Consider the following 25,412-nt stretch of genomic DNA (forward strand, 5'->3'; position numbering starts at 1 on the left):
CGCTGTTGCATAGATGTTGGATTGGGTCAAGAATGGGTTCTCTAACAGAAATTTTACTTGTGTAGGAACAACGCAGGATGCTGTGCAGTACCCCGCTATCCCGCGTATGTGGATTCGTAATAAAGGCTCGCTGACGCACAGCTGGGTGGATATAACGTCGCCTGGTGTGACTTCGTTGCTGACAATTACGACAGTCGCATAGCAGCATCATGCTTTGACGGAGCGATTTCACTCGAAGTTCAAGCGCTTCCCAACTTCCACTCTTCTGATAATGACGATGATGTGGAGCTGGACCTACACTTTAAACACGAATAAGCCTATATGAGAGTAAAACGTGAGTAACCTGTCTTCTAGCGAACTCCCTTTTTAGGGCCAGGATATGCTGTCGAAGTCCCCGATTTCTATCACTAAACAAACTGAATGCTTATTGTTGTCAATGAAGGCATATTACTACTCCAAAGCATAGTAATGTGATGCAGTTAGGAATGAGAGGAAGCTTTTGAACGTGGAACCTGAGGTCTTGAGGCTAGGAAACAGTGAATACTCAAACCTGTGTAAAAAGCTTTAGAGTGGACACTTGAGCTCACTCTTACTGGTATGACGCGACAGCGTTAATGCATTTATTCCCAAACATGCGGAACTGGGCTCTCTCTACTCTACACTCATAGATCCCTGGGAGCCCTCATACCCCTCTTGGCGCAATGGTGCTGCGTCGCTGCCCTTCGATGGCAGGTGCTCCTAGCGGGGTCCATTGAGCTGCCCAGGTTTCTCTCAAACAGAAACATGCCCCGGTGGTCAGTTTTCTTACAATCCGGTAGGCATGCTCTGACGACGCCACAAGGTCACGTGAGCTAGGCGGCCAACCTAGGTAGCTTCTCCGGGCAGTAACGCATAACCGCTATGGATAAATTTGGAGGCGCCGTTATATGCTGTACTTTAAAGAAGCTGATATGCATAACAGATATTAAAAAAAAGCTGTTTCTGTTGTCCGACTGTGTCTTAGCTTATGCATAAATGAAGCGAGCAGTCATTGAAACCAAGGAGCATAAGTGAATGTTTTTTTATAGTTTGTGGTGTTGTTCAATGGAATATTAACAGTGTAATTATTTTATCTCTTAACGACAGTTGATTACAAAGGTGAGGAAAAAGCAACCATATGCCACGGGTGGGATCCGAGCTTACGACCTCCGAATTTCGCGTCCAGTTCTCTACCAACTGAGCTACGGCGACGGCTGTCCAATATGCTGCTTTCGGCGGTATTTGTTACGTGTCCAGCCTCACCTTCAAGTGCTTACCAGCGCCACTCTCTTCCATAGCAGCGGACATAGTACGGCCTTTATTAACTGGACGTCGGGGCTATTTGCCTCCTTCATATGTATGTCATAACGAGCCCGTCATTTCTGTTCTCTTGAATGCTGTATTTTTGGTTGTAATATAACAAGTCAACTTGATCTGAACTTCGAATGAAACCAACGCGGTCCACGTAGCCGTCAGATTCATTGTTAGAGGGCTAAACAATATTCACAGTTCGACTTCGAAGCGCAACTAGAGTACGACCACAGTAACAGACGTGCTTCGTCACCTTCTGTCGTCGTTCTTGTGCTTCGAAGTGTAACTTTGGATGGAACTTCCCAGTTATTTTACTTTCTGCACTATATAAGCAAAACCCAAATTATTGTGTTCTGAAGAAGGCAATATTAGCAAGCAGCTTCATCTTTGAAGACTGGGTCAAACACAAGTACGCTATTAGAGGTTTGTGTTCCAGTCTACTTCGAAGATTGATGTCATCCGCACCTTTCCATCCTAGTAAACACCTAGGGGAAAATGTAGAGGATAGAGGCCAGATCTCTCAACTGGCATCAAGGTGAAAACTGTGGCTGCCATTTGCAGATACAGGATAAAAAAAAATTAATGGCAGGATAGAGAGAAAGCAAGATAAAAGGCAGTCAGGAAAGGATCAGAGACGCGACATAGCCATGGGCTATACATCGCTGCGATTCTCTCCTGCCTCTGCAGAAGGCAACAAATTTTAGTGTGGAGAACAGAAGGGAGCCCATAAAGTTTTCGTAATAAAATGTCTTTGTTCTACCCGTTTCCTCATAATTTCGAGAACCTATTTGTTCCCTGCACGAGGCTAATTTAAGGGAGGTGGGTTGCTAACAGCACAGCGCACTTCAAATGTATTTTACCATATCTTTCGTTAAGGTTGTGTTATCAAGGAAAGAAATTCTGGAGAAACGCTTTTAGTTTGCGCGGTTGCTTCCAGCTGTCATGTGGCTATGAAGGCGCAACTACCGCATGAGGAAGGAGGAAAAGTTGGAGAGGGATGCTTATAAAACAAAGGATTTCCTGAGGCGACAGTAGACAATGAAGATTCGCATGTCATCCAAGAATCATCACAAAAGAAAACACCGCGTGTCTGCAAGATGGGATCTAAAGGTGCCGTTTCCGTGTCGGCAATGTTACAAAGGTCAAACAGGCGGATTCACAGACGACAGAGCCTGAGAACAGATGCATCGCTCAAAGGAAGTTCAACTAGCAATCTTATTCACCATAACCTTTACCAAAATGGGAAATTAAATTTGAAGGCAGTATGGTGATCTAAAAAGCACTAAGAAATTAATGCGTCAGATAATCAAAGAGGCAATCGAAGGTTGTGGGCAGGCATGTGAAAGTTCCCCATCTTTGAACTTGACTCACAAAGGTAGATAATTTTGTTCACAGCATAGACGCAGCAGATTTGATTTCCTTGCCTTTGAGATCCTTTTTCGACGATGCTATAATAGTATATCTATACTCAAGCCCTTTGAGGCTTTGGTAAGCCTGATTTATGTTGTATGACAATTTACATGAATATAAGTACTCTCTCTCTCTCTCTCTTTCTCTCTCTCTCTCTCTCTCTCTCTCTATATATATATATATATATATATATATATATATATATATATATATATATATATATATATATATATATATATATACAGGGTGTTTCACCTAAGACTTTCTGCAATTTTTAAAAATAAGCTATTTGAATTAGATGCGCGCTTTTTCTGGCATAGCATTGTCAGTGGTGTAGTACATCATAATTCACCTAAGACGTGCTAACTAGCAGGCTTGTTAACCAATATTTAATAGCTAACTTTTAAACTATTACCATTGGGCTCCTTAATTATTGAGAGGCATGTAGCCCACCGTAAGTAATGTCCATATCCGTTTTTAGAATTTCGAGAAAGCGATTATCCTCGGCGCTGTGGCCCAACAAATTTTGGCTATTTCGACGAGTTAGGTACACTGGAGAGGTTGCTTTGCCTGCAAGCTTCTCAAACCGCATGTATTTTGGCGCGATGTAGGCGAAATTTGTTGGGCCACAGCGCCGAAGATAATCGCGTTCTCGAAATTCTAAAAACGGATATGGACATTACTTACGGAGGGCTACATGCCTCTCAATAATTAAGGAGCCCAATGGTAATAGTTTAAAAGCTAACTATTAAATATTGGTTAACAAGCCTGCTAGTTAGCACGTCTTAGCTGCATTATGATGTACTACACCACTGACAATGCTATGCCAGAAAAAGCGCGCATCTAATTCAAATAGCTTATTTTTAAAAATTGCAGAAAGTCTTAGGTGAAACACCCTGTATATATATATATATATATATATATATATATATATATATATATATATATAGAACAAGGGGCCACAACTTTCCGATTATCTGCAGTTAATACCAACAGTTTCGAACGGAGGACCGTCCTTCATCAGGATAATCGGAAAGTTGTGACCCCTTCTACAAGTCTACCTGGCCCATTCCACCGGCGGCATGTGGTTGTTTTTTCTTCTGCTTTTCTAATCAATTAGCTTTAAGCGATAATATATTCAGTAATATTCTAAATTGATCAACAGCACAAAATAAATAAATTAATTAAAAAAAAATCCCCTGTGCCCTTTGGTTTCTGTGGCTGTTGGCTTCTGTCATATTTATAACGAGCCTCTCATTCCCCTTCCCTTGTTTGCATAATTGCTTAGCGAGGGCCTCGGTTCTGGCATCCTTGACGCCATAGGAAGCATAAAGAGGGTTCTCACGCAGCTTCCACCCTCTCCGTTCGATGACGTTCTACGTCACACCTGCGGTAACTCAGGACGTTCTACGTCCGCCGCTATTAAACGTGGGTGGCGCTGATGAACACTCTCAAGGTTAGGTTACTTGTAAACATAAATACCCCCGAAAGCAGGAGGTTTCACAGCCGTCGCCGTAGCTCAGTGGTAGAGCACCGGACGCGTTATTCGGAGGTCGTGGGTTCGGATCCCACCGGCGGCATGTGGTTGTTTTTTCTTCTGCTTTTCTAATCAATTAGCTTTAAGCGATAATATATTCAGTAATATTCTAAATTGATCAACAGCACAAAATAAATAAATTAATTAAAAAAAATCCCCTGTGCCCTTTGGTTTCTGTGGCTGTTGGCTTCTGTCATATATAAATATATATATATATATGGTTGCCATGTGCAGATATAGGATAGAAAGAATGAATCGCAGGATGGAGAGAAAGCAAGATAAAAGGAAGTGAGAAAAGGATCAGATACACGACATAGTTCTAGGTATATATATATGTATATATATATATATATATATATATATATATATATATATATATATATATATATACAACTTTTCCATTCACACTTTGTTTCTAAAGTCAATAATTAAAAAGTTCGTTAATTAAGCTTGACTAATTAGTCAACCCTGAAGATATATATATATGTGTGTGTGTGTGTGTGTGTGTGTGTGTGTGTGTGTGTGTGTGTGTGTGTGTGTGTGTGTGTGTGTGTGTGTGTGTGTGTGTGTGTGTGTGTGTGTGTGTGTGTGTGTGTGTGTGTGTGTGTGTGTGTGTGTGTGTGTGTGTGTGTGTGTGTGTGTGTGTGTGTGTGTGTGTGTGTGTGTGTGTGTGTGTGTGTGTGTGTGTGTGTGTGTGTGTGCGTGCGAAATTAAGAAACGCTTCATTCAAGTAAACATTTATTGCTAGTCGATGTTTCGGACAGAGCCTGTCCTTTTCAATGACAGACTTTCCTTTTTCAAGACTAGCAATAAATGTTTGTCTAAATGAAGCGTTTCTCAATACCTTGTGTATATATACACAGGGTGCCCCAACTAAATGTAGCCAAGCTTGTAAAAAAGAGGATGTTCCCTAGCCCAGTGAGACCAACTGAGAGTTGTTGACAGTGGCGTGTCCTAATCAGCGACAGTTTTTCATTATACAAAAGTAATTAATTCGCAGATACTAATTTGCTAACTTTTTAATTATTGCCTTCAGAAAGAAAGTATCAATGCAGGATTGTAGATCCCTTAGAAAAATAACCATTTTCCGAGTTTGCGACCAAGTGCCATTGATACAGCTTCTTTTATTTACCTTAAAAGAAAGCCTGCGATGTTAGTGCACGTTAAAGAACCCCAGGTGGTCGAAATTTCCGGAGCCCTTCACTACGGCGTCCCTCATAGCCTGAGTTGCTTCGGGACGTTAAACTCCGATCAACCAATAAAAGAAAGCCAGCGAAATACAAAAAGAACCACGTTAGAGGGAAGCAGTTTCAGCGCTCCCAGACGAGCAGTCAAGCAACGACATCCGCTTACGTTTGCAACGCTGCCCCGAACAGGCTTCAGCGTTTTGAGGTGATGGCGAGATATGGGGCAGGAACGGCTGCGTCATGGAAAGAAAGCGGGCGCTGCTTTTCAAGGAAGTGAAGCGCGGCTAGCATGGAGCTTTTTTTCACGCGAAACCTCGCTCGACTGATAGGCATGTGGCCGTGCCGCCAAACTTGCACCATCCCTCGCTGAAGAAGCGGTCGCCCTAGCGTCGGTGCGAGAGTTGCAGGCGTATATCTTGCAACCATCGCAAAACGCCGAACCCTGTTCGGGACTGCGTTGGAAAGATAAGTGAATGTCGTTGCTTGACCGGTCGTCTGGGAGCGCTGAAACTGCTTCCCTATGGGAAACCTGCGCTGAAGTTTGCCGTGTCGATTGCAGCGCCGTAACACGCAGCATAGCGAGAGGAGCAAGCAGTTTTGGGGGCACTCGTAGCGCTATTCCACGCCACCTTCCTGAGCTTACTGGCGTGAGCTTGTGCGCTCTGTCGAAGCCACACGCGGTGCGTGTCAGCTATCTGGGTTATGTCTACAGAAGCGAGGCAAACAGTGCTATCAACCAAACGCGGGCTTCTAATCGTTCAGAATGTGCCCTCGCGTTTGTAGCGGCCCAAGCGACTGACGGCAGCAGTTTTTAGTCGAATAGTGGAATAACTGCAGTGCCACCTGGGCAGCGCAGGCTCCCCATCACGTAGTTCTTTTTGTATTTAGCGGGCTTTCTTTTAAGGCAAATAAAACAAGCTGTATCAGTAGTACTTGGTTGCAAACACAGCAACCGGTTATTTTTCTATGGGATCTACCATTCCTGCATTGACACTTTCTTCCTGAAGGCAATAACTAAAAAGTTAGGTAAGTAGTCTCTGCTAGTTATTACGCTTGCATAATAAAAAAATACTGCAGACTAGGACACGTGACTGGCAACAAACCTTAGTTGGTCTCACTGGGCTAGGGCACTACGTCTTTTTTTAAAGGTTGGTTACATTTAGATGGGATGCCCTTTATATATATATATATATACATATATATATATATATATATATATATATATATATATATATATATATATATATATATATAAATGTAATGATCAGCACCAAAAAGTAAATAAATAAAAAAAAATCCCCTGAGTTACCTTGGTCTCGGTGGCTGTTGCCTTGTGGTGTGTGTGTGTGTGTGTGTGTGCGTGCGTGCGTGCGTGCGTGCGTGTGTTGGTTGGTTTATGGGGTTTAACGCCCCAAAGCGACTAAGGCTATGAGAGACGCCTTAGTGGAGGGCTCCGGAAATTTCGACCACCTGGGGTTCTTTAACGTGCACTGACATCGCACAGTACACGGGCCTCGAATTTCTCCTCCAAAGAAATTCAACCGCCGCGGCCGGGATCGAACTCGCGTCTTTCGGGCCAGCAGCCGAGCACCATAGCCACTGAGCCACCGCGGCGGCTACTGCGTGTGCGTGTGCGTGTGCGTGTGCGTGTGCGTGTGCGTGTGCGTGTGCGTGTGCGTGTGTGTGTGTGTGTGTGTGTGTGTGTGTGTGTGTGTGTGTGTGTGTGTGTGTGTGTGTGTGTGTACAGGGTGTCCCAGCTAAATGTAACCAAGCTTTTATAAAAGACGAAGTGCCCTAGCCAAGTGAGACCAACTGAGGGCTGTTGCCAGTCGCGTGTCCTAGTCTGCAGTATCTTTTTTTATTATGCAAACGTATTGATTAGCAGAGACTAATTAGATAACTTTTTAATTACTACCTTCAGGAAGAACGTGTCAATGGAGGAATTGTAGATCCCATAGAAAAATAACCGGTTGCCGTGTTTGCAACCAAGTACCACTGATACAGCTTCTTTTATTTGCCTTAAAAGAAAGCCCGCGAAATACGAAAAGAACCACGTGATAGCGAAGCCGTTTCAGCGCTCCCAGACGACCGATCAAGCAACGACATTCGCTTATCTTTGCAACGCTGTCCCGAACGGAGCTCGGCGTTTTGCGATGGTTGCGAGATATACGCCAGCAACGCTAGCATGGGCGCTAGGGCGACCGCTTCAGCGCGTGACGGAGCAAGTCTGGCGGCACGGCCACATGCCTATTTCTCGAGCTTGAACCGCGCTTCACTTCCTTGAAAAGCAGCGCCCGCTTACCTTCCATGACCCATAAGCAGTTCCTGGCGCATACCTCGCCACCACCTCAAAACGCCGAACCCTGTTCGGGACAGCTTTGCAAACATAAGCGGATGTCGTTGCTTGACCGGTCGTTTGGGAGCGCTGAAACTGCTTCCCTATCACGTGGTTCTTTTTGTATTTCGCGGGCTTTCTTTTCAGGCAAATAAAAGAAGCTATATCAGTGGTACTTGGTTGCAAAGACGGCAACCGGTTATTTTTCTACGGGATCTACAACTGCTGCATTGGCACTTTCTTCCCGAAGGAAATAGTTAAAAAGTTAGCTAATTAATATTTGCTAAATAGTTACCTTTGTATAATGAAGAACTACCGCGGACTAGGACACGCGACTGTCAACAACCCTCAGTTGGTTTCACTGGGCTAGGGAATATTCTCTTTTTACAAGCTTGGTTACATTTAGCTGGGACACCCTGTATATGCGAGAAGCCAACAGCGACAGAAACCAAGTGACACAGGGGATTTTTTATTTCTTATTTTTTATTTATTTTGTGCTGTTGTTCTTATATTGTTATTACTGTGCTGTTGATATTTTGATTATTACTGAATATGTTATCGCTTAAAGCTAATTGATTAGAAAAGCAGAAGAAAAATTCGCTGTGGCTTAGCTTCGTTAAGCCCGGTAATTGCGAAAGCAATGTCCGTACCTACGCCATGGTTCAGCTGGTAGTGTAGCTGGTGGTGGTGCTTGTGGTTAGACTTGTGGCAATGCATATGTTATACAATCCAATCCAATCCAATGCAATCCAATCCAATGTAATCTAATGTAATCTAATCTATTCTAATCCAATCCAGTCCAGTCAGGCCGCCGTTCATGTGCACCGCCATCGCACACGGACGGCGCGAGATCGCGAAGCAATGTTAAGCCGCTGGTGGTTGGCACAGCTACTGCTTTCTAGCGACGTGAGTCGAGCCTAATCTCTTCAGCGTAACCAAAGCCCCTAAATCATTGAGGGGCTTTAAGCGTAACGCCACAATCGCGCTCCTAGCGGAGAGCGCAGGAGTTAGGCGCCGGTGGTGGCACCGCCGCGGCTTGCGACGGCGCGAGTCGGTCGCCCTTCTCTTCGGCGTGACGTCACAACACCTGTTGCGCTCCTAGCGGAGAGCGCAGGAGTTAGGCGACGGTGGTGGCACCGCCGCGGCTTGCGACGGCGCGAGTCGGTCGCCCTTCTCTTCGGCGTGACGTCACACATGACGTCACACAGAGGTCAACTAAAGGTCAATGGTGGCACCGCCGCGCCACGGCAAAGGCTGAAAGTGCAAGTGGTAAAGCTTTCGCTTTAAAGAACAACCACATGCCGCCGGTGGGATCCGAACCCACGACCTCCGAATTACGCGTCCGGTGCTCTACCGCTGAGGTACGGCGACGGCTGTCAAATCTTCTGCTTTCGGCGATATTTATGTTTACAAATAACCTAACTTTGAGAGTGTACATCAGCGCCACCCACGTTCTTAAGCAGCGGACGTAGCACGTCCTGAGATAACGCTAATGTGACGTAGAACGTCATCGAACGGCGAGGGTGGAAGATGTGTGAGCACCCTCTTATGCATCCTACGGCGTCAAGGCTGCCAGAACCGAGACCCTCGCTAAGCAATTAAGCAAACAAGAGAAGAGGAATGAGGGGCTAGTTATAAATATGCGAGAAGCCAACAGCCACAGAAACCATGGGACACAGGGGATTTTTATTTTTATTTTTTATTTATTTTGTGCTGTTGTTTGATTTTGATTATTACTGAATATGTTATCGCTTAAAGCTAATTGATTAGAAAAGCAGAAGAAAAAAAACCACATGCCGCCGGTGGGATCCGAACCCACGCGTAATTCGGAGGTCGTGGGTTCGGATCCAACCGGCGGCGTGTGGTTTTTTTTTATGCGAAGCATATTAACGTAAGTTTCGGGCCTTCGCGCGACGCCCGGCGGTGGCCACCATTGACCTTCAAGTGACTTTCAAGTAGGTCACGTGACATGACGTCACGTGATGACGTCACACCGGCTGCAGATGGGGCCTCATGTCGCGCCGTCGGTCGCCTCGCGGCGGTGGCCACCATTGACCTTGAAGTGAGATCACATGATGTGAAGTCACGTGATGACGTTACACCGGCTGCAGATGGGGCCTCATATCGCGCCATCGGACGTCGCCCGGCGGAGGCCTCCACGCTTCGGTTCGCGCCGTCGCGCGCGACGCGGCGGCGGCGCCACCATCGCTGCATCACGTGATATGTGACGTCACACCAGGGATGAGGCGGCGCGCGCCCGCCGTCGCGTCAGTCTCTGTGCCCGCAACCGCGCCAGCGTCTTTGCGCTGGACGTGTATGCGGTCAAGATGCCTCCAAACGCTAAGGACATGCTTCGCATCCACTGGCCTTAACCTTGATAAGCCTCCAATTTTTTCTTCTGCTTTTCTAATCAATTAGCTTGAAGCGATAACATATTCAGTAATAATCAAAATCGAACAACAGCACAAAATAAATAAAAAATAAAATCTCCTGTGTCCCTTGGTTTCTGTGGCAGTTGGCTTCTTGCATATTTATAACGTGCCCCTCATTCCCCTTCCCTTGTTTGCTTTATATATATATATATATATATATATATATATATATATATATATATATATATATTAAAAAGCCATTGGCAGCTGATTGATCAATATCAGATAAAGTCATCAGGAATTCAAAAACACAGTAGGAATTAATTCACGACGTTTCGACTGGAGGGCCAGCCTTCCTCTTGAGTTTTTCGATTTCTGGGGAGTTTATCCGATATATATATATATAGACAGAGAGAGGGATGTCTTATATACAGAGTGTTGTTGCACGCTACATCAACCAAGCACTAAAAAATGTGGCTCACCAGAGCTGGGCAAAAAAAACGGACATATTGTGCCCGTCGTGTGGCGCTCCTCAGTGCATTTTTTTTTAAATTCCTATAAGATAACCGGTAAGGTAAGATTAATCATCCAAATTTTTTATTATTTACTTTCCGGTCATGGGCGTGCCGCAGGTTGTAGAGGAGGTTAAGAAAGAACCGATGTAAATTTTTTAGTAACGTTTCTCCTAAGTGGTCCTTTTTTCCGGCATTTTGAGAATGCCTTAGAAATATGAAAGAAAAAACACGCGACTGGGCTCATGCGCTATCATATTTCAGCGCACCCAACCGTGTTTCGAACGAAAGAAGTGGATGCGCTGACCGAGCCCTAGTGAGCGACTGAAGGAGGCTAACATGAAATACGCTACTTCACGGCTTTTTCTGCCTTTTTTGTTTTGCCTAAGCAACTCTGCAGAAGCTGGTTCTGAACTGGCTGTCGATGGCCTGCTGATCAGTTATCGCAGATCACGGCACGCGGGTTCCATGTTCGGGAAGAATGGGCTGCCGTTCTTTCAAGGCAATGTTGAGAGCGGCGTTGGCCGCTCACTTTGAGACGATGAGCGCACAGGTTTCGTTCACTTAGGACATGCCTGGCAGCGCTACAATACCGTTGCGCAAGAGCGCAATCACATGGCTTTTTTCATATCGCGCGGGCTTTCTTTCAATGTTGCAAAAAAGGTTCATGTAGAAGATATGCTACTAGAAAAACTGGATTGGTTGTTTCTTAACCCTCTCTACAACTTAACGAAATGCATGTGAATGCATGTGAATTTTAAAAATACTTTATGGAGCGCCACACGACGGGAAACGATATGCATTTGGTTTCATTCAGCTCCGGTGCGGCACTTCTTTTAAATCTTTGTCTCAAGTTACATGAAACACCCTGTATGTATATATATCATTAGTAAAGCCGTTGATCGTGTCAGACTTGCCCTGCGTCTTACCTACATGTGTTTGTATGTTAGACTCGAGCGGACGCCTCGCAGGACATCTAACAATCGGCTCAGGTTCAGCCCATAGTATATGGCTACAGAGAACAAGTGTTAACGCTAAGGCGCCTGCTCATACCCCCGGTAATCGACTGCAATATATGGCGAAGCCAGGCAAGTCTGAGAGAGTGGATGAGTTTAATCCACTCGCGCCCGGATCACTCCTGTTTAAACACAAAATACAAACTGCAGATTTTCCTGCCAGAAATAAGGACGACCGCAGCCGAGGCACAGGTGACTCCCGCGGTGCTTTCTTGAACTTTATGCCGTATGGCATAGCCCACGACAAGATAAAAGCGGCATTGGTCCCACAGGACAACCACACGCGTTTTTGAAGACAGGTTAGAGCAGTTGGACACTGTGCATTCATTCATCGCTCAAACCGCAGAGGTCGAAGGTGAGGATTCATCAGCGGTTATCTCTGTAATACGGTCCTGTCTCCGCCAGCGTAGCTCAGTTGGTAAAGCACCGTACCCAAAATTCGAATGGTTGGGTGTTTGGATCCCACAGACAGCATGTGGGTGCTCTGCTACTAATCAGTTATTTTTGACCTGTAAAATAATTACACTGTTATTATCCCATCGTTAGGTCCAGAAATTATAAAATAAGAGAAAACATCCCCTCTCACTTGGGTTTGGTGACTGTTGACTTCATTCATGCTTATGCCATAGCTTTTTTTCAAGGCGGAATTCTGTTTTTCACAACACATAAGGGCACATGAAAACGCTGCTGAAATACCTTTCCTCTAGAGTGGGCCCTTGTCTATGCAACCCTTCTTCTAGCACCTGTCTTGTCCTCTTAATGTGTTGCACTAAAATGAATTCCGCCTTGAAAACATCAACCAACAAGCCCCCAAGGAGACACTGCTGAAATATGCCAAAACGAGACCCCAACTTCCTTCCCCACTTTTGCTGAGTCAACACTGTCTGACATCTTGTGCATAAAAAGCTGTGACCGCAACTATGAATAAGCGCCGCAGTTAAAATTCACTTGCGGGAGTCTCCAGGCATTGTCTTACCTACGAAGGTAGACAAAACTTGGAGAAAAGGTCAACTCGGTAAATATGGCACCCGTTCTCAAGGCTCATGAGTAGCAGGAGAAGCATTCGAAAGGCATTTATATAGTGGTAAGCACTCTCAAACACTTACCGTAAAGAGCCCAAAGCTTGCCGCCGAATGTGTCCCGAATCAGCTGCTTGAGAGTCTTCGCACATTGGGGAGACGCACCGGTGACCCACAGCATACTCATCAACATCTCCATCGTGTCCCTAATTTTGTCTAGGATGACCTTCGGGTCGAAAGCAGTGAAATCAAACTTCATAGCCGACGCAGCAGCTACCATAGTCGCTAGCCAAATAAACCTCCCGCTTTGCGCCATAGCAACTGGGCGACGATACTTCCTGCACGGACGGGCTCCGCTATTAGTGAGCTCTAATTATAAAAAGGCTTGACCATGCAGCATGCATCTGTTTCAAGGTGGTAAACATATCTTTACTCGTAATCTTCTGAGTGCAGTCACTGGGGAAGTGAGAATCAACTAGAATCTAGACTGAGCGTTCAGGCGGCGGGGTTAGGCGAATCAGACTGCGGGCTGTTTCATAGCTGCGCCGCGTATGAAGAAATGAAACGGGCGTGACTCGAGATCAGCAGCAGTAGTGGGAGCGCGGCTGAGTCAACGCGGCGCTTTTCCTCGATGTGCTGTGTGCTCAGCGTCTTGACCAGCGATACCCCGTGCGCCTGCACCGCTCGCTGCGCAGCAGCGTGATTGATCTGAGTGCAGAACCTTGGCCCATTTTTGAAATGGCGTAGATTGTTGGAAGGCCCTACACTGGAGCGGTACACTCAGCACATGCTTGAATATCCGGTGCTTCTCGCCGTGATTGAAGCCAGCCATAATGAAGGACACACAAGGCATACTGCACCTACATCTGAATCCACGTATTTATTGGCAAGATGAATCTGGAGCTACGACATGTGGTTATGCCAGCTGCAAACATGAATAGAGAGTCATCATTCAAACAAAAAAAGACAAAAAAATACGCCTCTGCATAGAACCTTGTAGACAATGCAGAAAAGTTGCATAGCTATGAAGTGGTGTGCATATGAAGTTTTGCTTAAGATATTGATCTCGGGAGCCGGTGTATCCATTGGTCACAAGAGGACAGGGTGATATTATGATAACCGTGACTTGCAAAGGCGTGGTAATCCACGGCATATTTGAGCTCTAAGTTAGTAGTTAGTGGCATCCAGAATGCATTTTAATAACATATATGCACAGCGGTTACAACGCGCTTTCGGCGAGCATTCTGGCAATGAAAATAAGATATTAGTTTCTTTGTACGCCTGACTGCCATGCTCGTGACTGATCGTAAACATCTGCTGAGGAGTAGAAAGAATTCACCTGCTAATAACAAAATATTCGCCATAACAACCATAACAAAACCATAAAAAAATATTCGCCATTCAAACGACCCAAGGAAGTTTTGCCTTGCAACCGGGGACATTTTTCACTTATTGAAGCCGTGTGTAAGAACGGAGAGAAGTAAACACAGGTACAAAGTGCAACCCATTCAGAGACACAAATTTACAGCCAACGAATTTGTTAGGCAACCGCTGGAATGCAGTAATACAGTGCAAAATTAAAAAAAAAAAATTATGTGTCCTTGAGGCTATACGAGGCACGCATGAACAAAAGTAGAAGTTGTGGAGGGGGCGCTGGTCAGGATAACCTTTATGGGGTTACAGAGACGAGTGCGTCGACAAGCTACCGTCTCCCCTTCACTTACTCTCTCTATTTGCCACTGGGGTGAGGATACGCTTGCTGGTGCATTCCGTCGACTCAGCGAGAGAACGGGATATGCTTCGCCAATTGTTGCGTGAAGTGCTACGTTGCGAAGATCCCCACCCGATGCGCCCAACGTGCGAACTCAGGAACACTGCACAGTGTTGTTACCATAACTCATGAGTCATGATTTAAACTTTACCGTAAGGCAACTTTAATGTCGCTTCACGTACGCCACGGCAAAAGTATTCCACTGGACAATGTGAAACGAGAAGGTTGTTTTTCTTTTCCTTCGTTCCTTTACTGTGTATCACGCAGCCATCCGGTAAGAAGAAATGTCATGTGACTTCTAAAGCCGACATCTCAGACTCCCGAACGTCATCAGGTAACGGTGCCGTAAAGTATAGCAATCATCTTAATGGTCATTGCTATCGAAGCGTCGTTTGTAAGCGAATTCCGTGTGCTTCGGCCAGTGAAGAACGACGTTCTTGCTATTATCGGCCATGGCATGCATGACATACGCCCATTCGAAATACGTTGTCTAATGGACAGCAGCCCTTAGTTCCGGGAGCATCATTTTGTGAATCTGTAAATAAACTTGCTACTCCGTGTCTACCTAGTAATCTATCATAAAGTTACGGCAGCCATGATGCATTGATTAGTCTGCATTGTTTTGGAATAGCTTGTACCTTAGAGCCGCGGTTGGGGCTACGTTTGTCGCGAAGTGGCGGACCAGAGTCTGCGTGCCCCTTGAACAGCGACAAAACAGCACAGAGAAAAAAACAACTTGGAGACAATACAGCACATCGAAAAAACAGCAAGCGTCTAAACAGCATGCCAGACAAAACAACACTGCGAAAAAACAGCACGACAATAAAACAGTAGAGCGGAGTATGGTGCAGGGTTTCTGGAGGGGTGAACATTTTTTTTTTAATTCGAGAAGTGTGCCATGAGGCATAAGTTGAGAAAGGGGGAGTGGAATGTTGGAGATAGAAAGTTAAAAGAAAGAGTGGAGACCAATTTCGCTGAGGTATTCGCAGAGGTTGCTGGTGATCTGATTGGAGGGGTGAACTATCACAGTCATAACCGAAAACGGTAAATTACAATAGATACTGCAGCGAACTTTGGAGTCAGCGAGTGCTCGTTTCCCACACTATATAAGGAAGAGGGTAGGATAATATTTGTGACCTAAAATATACGCTTTTTTCTGGACAGTAATGGAATGAATACCGATCAAGAAGTTTTTCTGAAAGCATCGATTCTGCGGGTTGACCCGACGTTGTGTTCTGGGTGCACCAAAAGTTATTCTTCAAAACACTCACTCTCGGCAATTTAATCTTTTGCACTTTTGTTTGCAGGGAGCTACAGGCCTTTCATACACTGAAAATATCCACTATACGATGCTCTATTTTAACGATAGCAGGATTGTCCGAGCCGACATTTTGACGTTTGGTGTTTAACCAGGACGCTGGACAGTGGTTGTTTAGGGTGACCGGCAGCCACTTTAGTTCCGGAAATAGGCTGCACAGCAGACCGGAAGCTGCATGCATCAGCGTGTATTTGTTGAGTGTAAATTTATAAAAAAATCTCTTTTTTCACTCCCTAGAGAATTATCTCGAAACTTCAATTTTCACAAAATTTGACCAAAGCTACTTTTTTTCGCTACGAAACCAATTTTATTCAAACATGAATTTTGATAAATTTGACCATTTAGCTCAGGAACCATAAGAAACACGTAAGAAGCATGCACCTAACCTAACAAACACAGGTGGGAATCTACTGAAGCAGAGTTGTAGAATGCAGGGAATTTCGTTTCACAGGATGTTTATTGCGTGTTTGAAGACTGAGAAGCTCCCGAAAAAAATAAAAACAAGAATAATGAATTGGTGATATACTATGTTTTGCTTCAGTAAAGGCATCAAGAAAAGTAGTGGTTCTAGCGCAGGCGAAAACAGCACGATGACTAAACAGCAGAGCGGTCTATGGTGCAGTGCTACTGAAGGAGTATAACCGCAAACTGCAAATCACAACACATACGCCAGCGACCAATGGAGTTAGCGAGTGCTCGTCTGATAGACTCGAGAAAAAACAGCGCGCAAAAGAGCTAGATTCCAACTCCATTCGAACGATCTTTGCTCTTTGCAACCGCTCTACAAGCTTTGCAACCGCTGTGTGTGTCGTTCGGTTAGATATCCGAATTTTATGGCATGAAAATAAACTTAGATCTCTGTTGTCCTTTATATATACACTTTCGTTCATCTTTTATTTTCTTTGTTGTAGCTGTTAGGTGCCATTAAGATCCTTCCTAAATTCACAAATTTACGAAGCAGAAAAAAATGATAGTACATCAATCAGAATTCGAACCAGAGACGCGCTTAGCATTTCGATGCATTGGAGCTATCGGCCATTACAGCAGCCTCTTGCTCTCCCTGTTCTAACTGGTAGCCTCTTTCGCTACGCTTTGGAAGTCGACATTGCCGCGAATCTTCGGTATGGGCGCTGAAGAGCGGGCGAGGGCAACGCCACGTCAAGGAGCGAAATGAAACGAGAGACGCCATGCATGCTGCCTAACAATTGAAAAAGAAAGCGGCTGCGTGCTATGGCACGTAATACATCAAAAGCCACCAAGGAAACCGAATATAGCTAGCAAATAATACAAGATAAACTACCCGGGACATTTGACCTCAGAAACGAAAGAGAGCAACGGTAATCCTCAATCTATGAGCCTTTTCTGTATCTTAATGAACCAGATAAACGGGCACTTGATAATTCCAAAGGTCACTGTCGTATGAGTTGTGATTTAGCGTTTGCCGTTATGGCTATGATAGTTCACTCCTCCAGCAGCGCTGCACCATACTCCGCTGTGCTGTTCTGTTGTCGTGCTGGTTTCCCCTGCGCTCTTCTGACGTCGTGCTGTATTTTTGCTGTGCTGTTTTGCCGCTGTGTCGTTTTGTCTGGCGTACTGTTTTGGCGGGTGCTGTTTGGTCGCCAGGCTGCTTTGTCGCCATGCTGTTTTTCCCTGGGCGGTTTTGTCGCTGTGTCCTTTTGTCCGGCGTGCTGTTTTGACGCGTGCTGTTTTTTCTCTGTACTGTTTTGTCGCTGTGCTGTTTTTTTCCTGTGCTCTTTTTTCGCTGTGCTGTTTTTTGTGCGCTGTTGACGCATGCTGTTCTGACGTGTGCTGTTTTGACGTGTGCTGTTCTTTCGCGTCCTCTATAGTTCTTTATTCATCAGTGTACGTCAGCTGAAGGGAACACTCCTATTCCTTTTCTGACTTTCTTTTCTTTTCTTCCAAATTTCTTCTCTTCCAAATTAGTCCAAATGTATAGAAATGCAATGAGATGAACTCAAAAGATAAAGCAGACATCATCCCAATTTGGCAGCGAACAGGTTACCATAGCAACGTAAAACTGCCTAGCGCCCACTGGCAGTGGGCAGCCATGGCAGCTTTGTCATTGCTAAGGAGTGAGCAACTTTATTGCAGTGCTTATTTTGTGAACGACGTCACTAAAGTCTGGCTTAAGGGCTGTCAAGGCATGTCCTGAAGGTGGCGCGCAGTGTCTCCAATTCCGCACCCTGAAATGGAACACCCAACAGACATTATTTTGCAACGCGAGACACCAGGACACTCTAACCAGCCCTGCTTGCATATCTCGAAATAGTGAAGCAGATGGGTACTAGATGAAAAAAGGAGCATATATTCCCAAGTAGATGGATCAGAATTTTCGGCAAGGACAGTTTAAAGTCCAGACGAGAAATTGTATTGTAAAAAACTGTTTTTTTTTGGCAAACTCTACAAAAACAGTAACACGAGTGTGAAAATGTTTTTCTCCGCAATTTTTTTTTGTGCCTGGGTCGTGCACGACGGTCTTAAAATACATAATATTCAAATCGTAAGATCATTGCCTCAGAAGGAAATTTTGCTCCGGCTGCCCTAATTTTCGCATAAATTTGATCACAATCACAGTAAACTCTTTTTCTTTTAACTAAGACCATGCGTAGTTTTCTCAGTACACCCATAGACCCAGAAATGGCGTTACATGCAAAGCATCTGATTGAAAGCGTTGCGATAAGAGAATTTAATCATGCAACAGGGGCTTTTCACATTTGACGCTAGCGTTCCCGTGCACACAGTTTCCTCTCCAGGGATAGTAGCAGCAGTAGCAGCAGCAAAAAGGAAAATGCTCGTCACTAAGTTTGCGTGATCCTAAACATTTCAGAATAGCCCACGGAGAACATAGCTTCATTAACGCCACCACTAACGCAGAGCTAGGCCATTTTTCAGAGACTGGTTAGGAATAACTCACCGTCAGCGATCCCTTCGACCCCTTCTCCTGAAAGTATAAAATAAAAGTGTTTTAGGGTGAGCATATATCTGAGCATAATGAGCACGTAGATGCACTCGATTCAGCTGCGTATGCTTTAATGAAAAGGGCGGAGGCGCAAGTCGATTTGCGTACTCTTCGTACCGCACTGCATTCATGAGCTTTGTAATCTTCTGTCTTCGTTTGTCGGACGACGCGGTTAGTTCCCCGGCACTGTTATTTCTTAAAGCGTTATACTGGGCCGTAGGCGGTATCGGGACTGTGCACATAAATGGCTAGTAAAAATATGTGAGTCCCTCAATACAAAAATTAGTTGCGAGTCAGCGCTTGTCTGCGTCGTCTTCTACTTTGTCGTTTGTCCGTGTCGTCTGCTACATTGTCATCAGCTCGCCCAGCTATCCATCTCTCTTTTATTCTTTTCCTCACGGCACTGTTCATCGTGTTTTGAAAGCCTCATGGCTGACCCCGACTAGCGTTCTCACAACAGCAACCGCATAGGTTGTTGTCCGTGTATCCGCTTTCTCAATGCAGTTAATATAAGTGACAGTGAACTTATGCGTAGCTGGAAAAGCTGACCTCGGAGCTAACGTTAACGGACACTCAGATTAAATGGCAAACAGCATTTCCCTAAAGCTAGTTTAAGCCGCTTATTGCGCCTGCAGCTGGTCGTAGAGGAAAGCCTCGTGGCTTTGGAAGCGCAGCGGTCATCCGCTCTCCTGAAGGTGCTTTGAAATGATGGTGTTGCGAGTCTGGCAACATAGTACAGAGCGCAAAACGCATCTCTAGAACAGCCGAACTGTGTGTTCCGCTGCTTCCAAAGCCGCTGACACCAGGAAAAAAAATGACGATGAAATCCTACGAGTTTAACTGAACATGCTTACATCCAGATCATTTTTAACCTGGATGTAAGCATGTTCAGTTAATCTCGTAGGATTCCATCGTGTTTAACTGAATATGCTTACATTCAGGATAAAAATGATCTGGATGTAAGCATCCAGATAATTTTAATCTCCCCCGCCGCGGTGGCTCAGTGGTTATGGTGCTCGGCTGCTGACCCGAAAGACACCGGTTCGATCCCGGCCACGGTGGTTGAATTTCTTTGGAGAAGAAATTCCAGAGGCCTGTGTACTGTGCGATGTCAGTGCACTTTAAAGAACCCCAGGTGGTCGAAATTTCCGGAGCCCTTCACTACGGCGTCTCTCATAGCTTGAGTCGCTTTGGGACGTTAAACCCCATAAACCAAACCATTTTTAACCAAATATTATAGCTAGATATCGCGTGTTAAGCCCGAAACACGCCCACAGCGTGTTATAGGCAAGCGTTTTGCCCTCTGTACATTTGGACTCCGCCTTGCGCGGTGCCTCAGTGTTTGGGCGCTCGGCTCGTTAGCTGGAGTACACTGGTTCGAACCTGACTGCGACGGCTGCGTTCCGAAGGAGGCGAAAGGCAACCGAGTACTTTCACTCTTTCCATTCGAAGGAAGAAAATGAGCGGAGAGAGTGATAGCCGCTGGTCAGTTCTGAGAAAAGGAACGGCGCAGTGACTCTCTGACTTCACGATGGAAACTTCAACCTGAAAAGCGTAGCGTGTTAAACTTTTGATGTTGGCGTGACGCGTTACGGCTCCCGTTGTACCCCTTAAATTGCTTGTTATACAAACTAAATCCAATTTTAGCTGTAAAATAATGTGAAAAAACCATAAGACAAATGAATATAAATTCATGGCACTGCAATCTTTGTTATATTTCCGTCATTAGAAATGACTTAGGAGAGCAGAAAGTTGGGCAAGTTGGTTGATATGCATACTGAAAAAATTGCAAAATCACTCGGGTACGCAGGGGGTGACATGTGATGTTCTTGATGTCAGATTGGTATGATTAGTTTTGTTTTTGTTATTTTTTACTGTTTATATGTGCATGTGTTTCGGAATAAATCTTCAGTTGTGAGTTAGCGCTCGTCCTCGTATTGTCTTTGCTTCGTCCCCGTTTCTTTTGCGCAATTTTTTCAGTATGTATTTAGAAATGAAAGTTGCACGAACTTATAGTTTAAATTTGAACTGTTTTTTCTTGTTAACTAACTATATTTGGAATTAGAAGCAGCTAACCTGAGTATAGTGTTCAATACCGCTTTGAAGCGGCCGCTAGCTACCAAAAGCTACCAGTCATGCAGCACTGCATTTATTTTTTTGGTACGCCTTAAAATGCGTTTTCTTGATTGATGGATTTATCTTAGCTCAACGCTTATTTTTTCAGTCATCAAAACTATATACCTGATGTCTCCTATAAATAAAATTAATTGACTTAGTTCTTCTAACACACGCCTAGCGCCTCACTTAGATATCTTTCTTGAACAATGTGCTTGAGCTGCACGTCTAGTAGCCATAGCTGGAGCTATAGTTTTTTTTTCATGCTTGGAAAAGTTGTCGTTGTGCCTTGTATGCTTATCTGCTTCTCTGTTTTTATATTCTGCGCTATTTACTGTAAATTTGTTTTAAAGTTTTCTCGAAACTGTTTTCTTTCTTTTTTGGAGAGCCTTATTTATATTTATATATATGTATATATTTACTGTTGTCTTTTTGTGCTCCACCGTTCGTATATTAACACGCTCCCCCTTGTAATGCTCTCGTGCTCTCAGGGTCAAGAAACAAATAAATATTGTTCTCATGGCGGGCGAAACTCACCAGATCACCGTTGTGTTCCGCGCACACCTTCTTGACGCCGCATACGAAGTCCTCGCAGTTCATGCTTTTCATCAAGGCGTCCAGCTTGGCCTTAGGCTGTCCGAATGAAAATAATAACAGTAATACTCATCGCTACGACCGCCGCGTCAACGTGTATAGCTCGAACAATTCAGCAAGGGAGTACACTGCGCGCCATCTGTGTTGACTGAAACAAAATTCTTTCAGCCGGTTCGCCACATACGATTAATTTCGTTTTAGTCTTTGAGGTCTCACGAGATAAATACAATTTGTTTGTGTGGTCGGAAGATAGGAACTGATTGCTCTTCTGCAATATACTGCTGACGGCAGAAGACAGACTCATTACCGTCGTGTTAAAGCTATTTCTCTTTCTGTCTTTCTCATTAGCGTTCTGTGATATAGCACTGACGGCAGCAGAGTTAAAGAGCGCACGACTCTGCGGTGAAAAACCACGATACCGCGGTTGCTGTCGCCTGACTGCCACCAATGAAACCTATTTCCTCTCGTTTATCATGACACTCGGGTCGCACAAAACACAAAAGCGAAACTTGGGGTATTGCTAGACTTTGGCTGATTCATGGTACTATATTGTATTATAATAGTAGCGTACGCGTATCACGCAGACCTTCGTATATGTTGTTCCTTAGATTCACCTATTCAAACACCAGCTTCGATATCGCGCCTTTTGTTGGTGGCTGTTCGTAGTTATCTACTCGCGCGTTGTCCAACTCAATCCAGCTTTATATCGAAATGTGCAACCTAATAGTCAGCCTCTCTTTTGTTATATATCGAGCCTTTCATTTGGTTCTGTAGGGCGAGCTGCTAATTTCCACACCTGTAAATGCAAGGAGCTAGTCAATCAGGATGATGGTTATGATTCAACTTTGCGGGATGGTTTCGAAATTTTGTGTCCTTATTGACCCCAAAAAGTTCTTAAATCATGTGCGCAACTGATGAATGCTGCACAACCTACATGCTCTTTCGAAACACCCGCCTCCAGATGGCCATAGAACAAGGAGAATGTATGTTGAAAGATACATAGTTTATGTAACAGAGTTGCAATTGAAGGAAAACGTCCGTTATGTGCATGGCTTCTCTCTATGTGGAACGTCTTGCCAAAATTTTGGGGCCAGAGCCACCGTGGTCGTAGTCCGGTTACACGCGTAGGTCGGGGAAAACGTTACCTAAATTTGTACGTAATATCTCGTTATGGAGAGCGCAGTTCCTCCGCGAAATCTTTATTAGCAACACTATCAGGTATGGCGGCGATCACTGCTTCGCTGTGCGGCTACACACTCCCCACGTCAATGGGTGCTTTATCATGAGAGCTCATGCAACAGGCACCGCCTTTGCCTAAAGTAACCGAACAACGCGGCTGGCTTCCCACCCGCACAGTAGAATCTTTACGGCGCCCCTCATACCCAACAATTTTGGTCAAAAGCATTTTTTAACCGAATAGAGTTTATGAGCGCAATTTTTTATATCTTTCAAGATTTCACTATAAGAATCAATATATCCGCAGATCTCCCGTCGGCTGGCTTGCATTTTTTTGCTGTTAATATTTTCTTTCTATCATCGGAAGCGTTCCCCTTTGGTTTGCTATGGCACTCTTAGGTGCTCGATGCGAGTGATGGAAACACTATAATAGAAAGATTTTGCTACATATCGGAAGAATAGACCATTACCTTCAATATTTCTGTAACAGTATCTTACAGTTTTTCAATTTTCCAGAGTTTTGTCATTGGAGACAAAAACGTCTATATGAGAGAGGAAAACGTCTACTTAAATTAGGACAAGGGTTCTCCTTGCCTTGTACAGGTTACCATAAGTGTTGCGTTGATGCTGCGCGCACTTCAGGCAAATCAACAGTTTCGAGAAATAGTTGTATATTCCTACAGTTTTGCCTCAAGCAAAAACGGATTATTAAATGTCAAAGAAACCACTCTTTCGGTACGCCATTGGCATAGCCTTTAAGTTCTATTTCTTGGCGTCAAAACAAATTACTTGAGCTCGCGTTTTTAGAATTGAGTCAGTTAACCATGACAATTTAATACGAATGCCGAAGGATGAAAAGCACGCACCCCTTCCAGAACCTCTTCTCTCACGCAGGTCAGCACTTTCTTGAGGCGATTGTCGTCCAACTCTGGAAAGTCGAGGACAAGAACAGCATGGAGCCGAAGGTCCAAGCTAGAAACAACTCCTCTGGGCTCGCCCATGTGCAACGAATTTTTAAATTCTTTGCTAGGACATGATTAGTAAACTGTGAGCCCCGTTTGTGCACTAAATTCTCAAACACAAGCTCTCAAAAAAAGCACCTCAAGTAGATGCAATCATGTAATTCTTTGGTAGGTGGAACACACCGCTATTAAAATCCTGAACAAGAGAGAAAACATGCGGGCTAAATGCTACACCTGATAAACAACCCTAACCAAAACCAAAGAGTTTGCATATGGACCTCGCACCTGCCGAAAGATCACCTACAAAATGTGCTCAAGCCGGTTACATTCTTAGGCACCTTGCTAATTTTTTTTTTGGTCCCATCCAGAAAGCATATAGGCGTACCGACTCGTGGACCTTCTCCTCCACATACTCGGCCAGCAATTATTACTGAATCTGTGTCTTTGTTAAGCGAATGCCGCCGCTAAAGAGAGCCAGGTTAGCAGTTGCATCAACCACGTTAGCAGTAGCACTTGCGGATTTATTTGTGCCCTCTCGAGTCCTACACTCGGTGCCTCTGAAGCAACGTGCCTAAATTACATCATTAGACGCCACCGAAACTCAACAAATGCACCACCCTCTTTAGTGTTACCCATTCTGGAGCTTGCAAGCTTGAGCAAATGATAATGAAAAAGCAAGTCCTAATGAAGGGAAGAGAAACGGGTTAGGTGACTAGAAGACAACCGGTCTAATATGTTTCAGTTATTTTATTTATTTATCAGCTGCAATGTATAAAGTAAAACTGAATCCGTAACCTCAAGCATCTCATTTATCGCCCCAATGCACATACTCTGCAGTTGTTGGTTACGCACGATTGTGTCTTTTCTTTCTCCTGGCTCTCCTTTTCGCGCTGTTTTTTTCTTCAAAATACCAACCTACGGTGCCCAGTTCCGTTGGTATGGCCAATCGAGAGCTTTAAACGCACCACTGATGGAAGCAACGAAACTGGAATTAAATAAAACGCCAGCAACATTACTTTTGCACGTTATAGCTGTTACAACAGTCCCTAGGTCACATTTAATAAGACGCCTTCAACAGTAGTTATAGAGCTTAAAACTGTTACTACAATTATAACTGGGCTACAATTATGCGAACAATCACCAAAAATTCCAGAAACTCTCTTCTTAAGCTAACCATTTACATATTCCCTTTTAAACTGGAGCTTACCAACCGTGCCTAGGAGCACTAGTGTCGGCCGCTTGAAAACCGTGCGAAGCAATCTGTTTTCAGACTGCAAAGATGTTTGCACTTACATTTCATTTTGCGCAAGCGCAAGAGGAGCAGGGAGACGACTACACTTACTGCACGTTTCCGACTCGTGGGCGACGCAGCCCATGAAGGCGACCAGAGCCAGGACTAGGACGATAGCAAACGTCTTCATGGCTACGGCGGCTGAATTCTGCAGGGTCCGGAGTGAGAGGCGAATCTTCTTCTGGGCTCCGACGGCACGGCTGCGCGTTTATAAGGCCGCAGCCGCACCCCCTCTCGCATCCCAAGAACCTCTATTGTCAGGCCGATAAAAACAGCCAGAGATAAAAATTTCTCGCGGAACACAAGACTGCGCCGGAATAAGAAAAGGCAGCATTCTTGCTATCGCTTCTGCTCGGAAACGTGCGAAACAGCAAGGTTATAGGCAAGCGCGTGCCTAAACTTGAGGAAGGCGTGTTCTTCCCGGAGCCTCTCCTCTTCTATTTATTCTTTTCCTTTGAGCTTGGTGTCTGCTGTTCTTGAAAAATGAA

The 25,412-nt window shown here is 44.7% G+C and overlaps 2 protein-coding genes across 2 annotated transcripts in view; both read right to left on the reverse strand.

Annotated features, from left to right (window-relative positions):
• LOC149357865 (O-acyltransferase like protein-like) overlaps window positions 1-13,250 on the reverse strand; it is a 78,816-nt gene extending 65,566 nt beyond the window's left edge. The window contains exon 1 of the mRNA XM_089577982.1: window positions 12,805-13,250. Within this exon, the coding sequence (XP_089434108.1) occupies window positions 12,805-13,033 (229 nt within the window). The 5' untranslated portion in view covers window positions 13,034-13,250. The remainder of the gene's footprint in view (window positions 1-12,804) is intronic.
• A 4,649-nt stretch (window positions 13,251-17,899) lies between these two features.
• Window positions 17,900-25,088, reverse strand: LOC149357866 (antimicrobial peptide microplusin-like). Its single transcript, XM_089577981.1, has 5 exons — window positions 24,976-25,088; window positions 23,538-23,599; window positions 21,439-21,534; window positions 18,742-18,768; window positions 17,900-18,010 (listed from the first exon to the last, which is right to left on the reverse strand). The coding sequence occupies exons 1-5, from the start codon at window positions 25,052-25,054 to the stop codon at window positions 17,954-17,956; spliced, it is 321 nt and encodes a 106-aa protein (XP_089434107.1). The 5' UTR covers window positions 25,055-25,088; the 3' UTR covers window positions 17,900-17,953.
• Window positions 25,089-25,412: the final 324 nt, after the last annotated feature.

This window comes from Amblyomma mixtum, chromosome 3, assembly GCF_055824585.1.
Source record: "Amblyomma mixtum isolate Tamu chromosome 3, ASM5582458v1, whole genome shotgun sequence".
NCBI lineage: Eukaryota > Metazoa > Arthropoda > Arachnida > Ixodida > Ixodidae > Amblyomma > Amblyomma mixtum.